The sequence below is a fragment of the Cyprinodon variegatus genome, unplaced genomic scaffold (assembly GCF_000732505.1).
Source record: "Cyprinodon variegatus isolate N-32 unplaced genomic scaffold, C_variegatus-1.0 Scaffold189, whole genome shotgun sequence".
Taxonomy (NCBI): Eukaryota; Metazoa; Chordata; class Actinopteri; order Cyprinodontiformes; family Cyprinodontidae; genus Cyprinodon; species Cyprinodon variegatus.
Window position 1 is genome coordinate 385,594 of NW_015150642.1, and position 1,910 is coordinate 387,503.

A 1,910-nucleotide genomic window follows, 5' to 3' on the forward strand; every position below is an offset into this window, starting at 1 on the left:
TGGTGAGGTGGGAGATTTGTACTGGGTAAAAGGGATTCTGAATAAGGAAGATTATCACTCCATTTTACAACCCCATGCCATACCCAGTGGACAGCGCTTGATTGAAGCCAATTTCATCCTACAACAGGACAATGACCCTAAACACACCTCCAAATTGTGCAAGAACTATTTAGAGCAGAAGCAGGCAGCTGGTATTCTATCGGTAATGGAGTGGTCAGGGCAGTCACCAGATCTGAACCCCATTGAGCTGTTGTGGGAGCAGTTGACCGTATGGTACGCAAGAAGTGCCCATCCAACCAATCCAGCTGGTGGGAGCTGCTTCTGGAAGCGTGGGGTGCAAATTTCTCCAGATTACCTCAACAAATTAACAGCTAGAAAGCCAAAGGTCTGCAATGCTGGAATTGCTGCAAATGGAGGATTCTTTGACGAAAGCAAAGTTTGATGTAAAAAAAAAAAATCTTATTACAAATACAAATCATTGTTTCTAACCTTGTCAATGTCTTGATTCTATTTTCTATTCATTTCACAACGTATGGTGGTGAATAAGTGTGACTTTTCAGGAAAACACAAAATTGTTTGGGTGACCCCAAACTTTTGAACGGTAGTGTATATGGAACAGATTCTGTTGGTAAACACAGCAGCGTGACAGAAGCTGGATGGGGGGCACAGCAGGAGGCAAGAAAAAAACTTCAATAATAGAGCGAATTTTGTTCCACTATTGCTGCCAGCAAGTAAGCTGTGCTTATAATAATAATAATTATTGAACTTTATTGATCTCACATTGGAGAAATTTACTTTTGCATTTAACCCATTCCCTTCTGAGCAGTGGGCTGCCATTGTGCGGCGCCCAGGGAGCAATGTGGGGTTAAGGGTCTTGCTCAGGGACCCAGAGTGGCAGGCTGTGGGAGTGGTGCTTTGGTCCATGGAACGAACAATTATATGTGCCAGAGTTTAACGGGTGGCTGAATGCTCACGGGTTCTCCTGTTCTGCAGCTCCTGGACCTCTTCATGGTTTGGGATTGGTCCACCTACCTGGCCGACTATGGGCAGCCGAACTCCAAGTACCTGAGAGTGAACCCAGCCACCGCTCTGGCTCTGCTAGAAAAGTAAGTGGGCCGACGCAGGAAGGACTGCTGGGTGGGGTACCGGCTCAGCAGGTTGGTTTCCACCAGAAATGAAGAAGCCTTTTAGGATGGGTTCTGATGGAATCCAACCTGAAGCTGAACTTCTACAGAGCTGCTCTGTTTGAGGGAAGACATCAGAGGGAAGGAGACGCTGTTTAAACTAAGTGGACCTGAGGTGGGAGAGGTTTATACCAGAGCTCTGGGTTCTGGGAACTTCTGCCTCTTTCCAAGCTGCTCTTCTGTTCCTCTAAAGCTTTTTTTCTTCTTCTGTTTTCCTGCTGCTGCTGCTGCTCAGAGTCTACCGAGGGTAGGTCACCGTTTAGCTGCATGCTCAGGTTCACCATCACTGTCAGCTTTCTTCTTCCTCCATGGTGCCGTTCATCATGGAGCCCAGCAGGTTTCATTTACATGGAAATCATGTTAATGTTTCGCAGCGCCAGAAACCAGACTGGAGAATTATGGAGGGAATATCCTTCCATTATTATTGTAGGCATTTTTTTAGATTCAAATTTGGAAAAAAAAATTAATCTAGAAAGGAAACTTTCAGAAAATAAATTGGGATTAGCTTTGATGTTTTCTCAGATTTTTTTCATTAAAATTTATTTTGTGAGATTTATTTTTTATGTTTGATTTTTTTCATTAATTTTTCCCCCAAATTTAGTTTTTATTTTAAGTTTTTTTTTTTTTTTTTTTACATTTTTCAAATTTCTCTTTTTCAGATTGAGTTTTGTGAATTGCACTCTTCAATTCAGTTTATTTCTATAGCGCCAATTCACATCATGTCAT

General features: G+C 42.6%; 1 protein-coding gene across 2 annotated transcripts in view; it reads left to right on the top strand.

Annotated features, from left to right (window-relative positions):
• exoc6 (exocyst complex component 6) overlaps positions 1–1,450 on the top strand; it is a 34,304-nt gene extending 32,854 nt beyond the window's left edge. For both annotated transcript variants that reach the window (XM_015379328.1, XM_015379330.1), the window contains 2 exons: positions 994–1,106; positions 1,420–1,450. In XM_015379328.1, the coding sequence (XP_015234814.1) occupies positions 994–1,106; positions 1,420–1,435 (129 nt within the window). In that variant the 3' untranslated portion in view covers positions 1,436–1,450. The remainder of the gene's footprint in view (positions 1–993; positions 1,107–1,419) is intronic.
• The last annotated feature ends 460 nt before the right edge of the window (positions 1,451–1,910 follow it).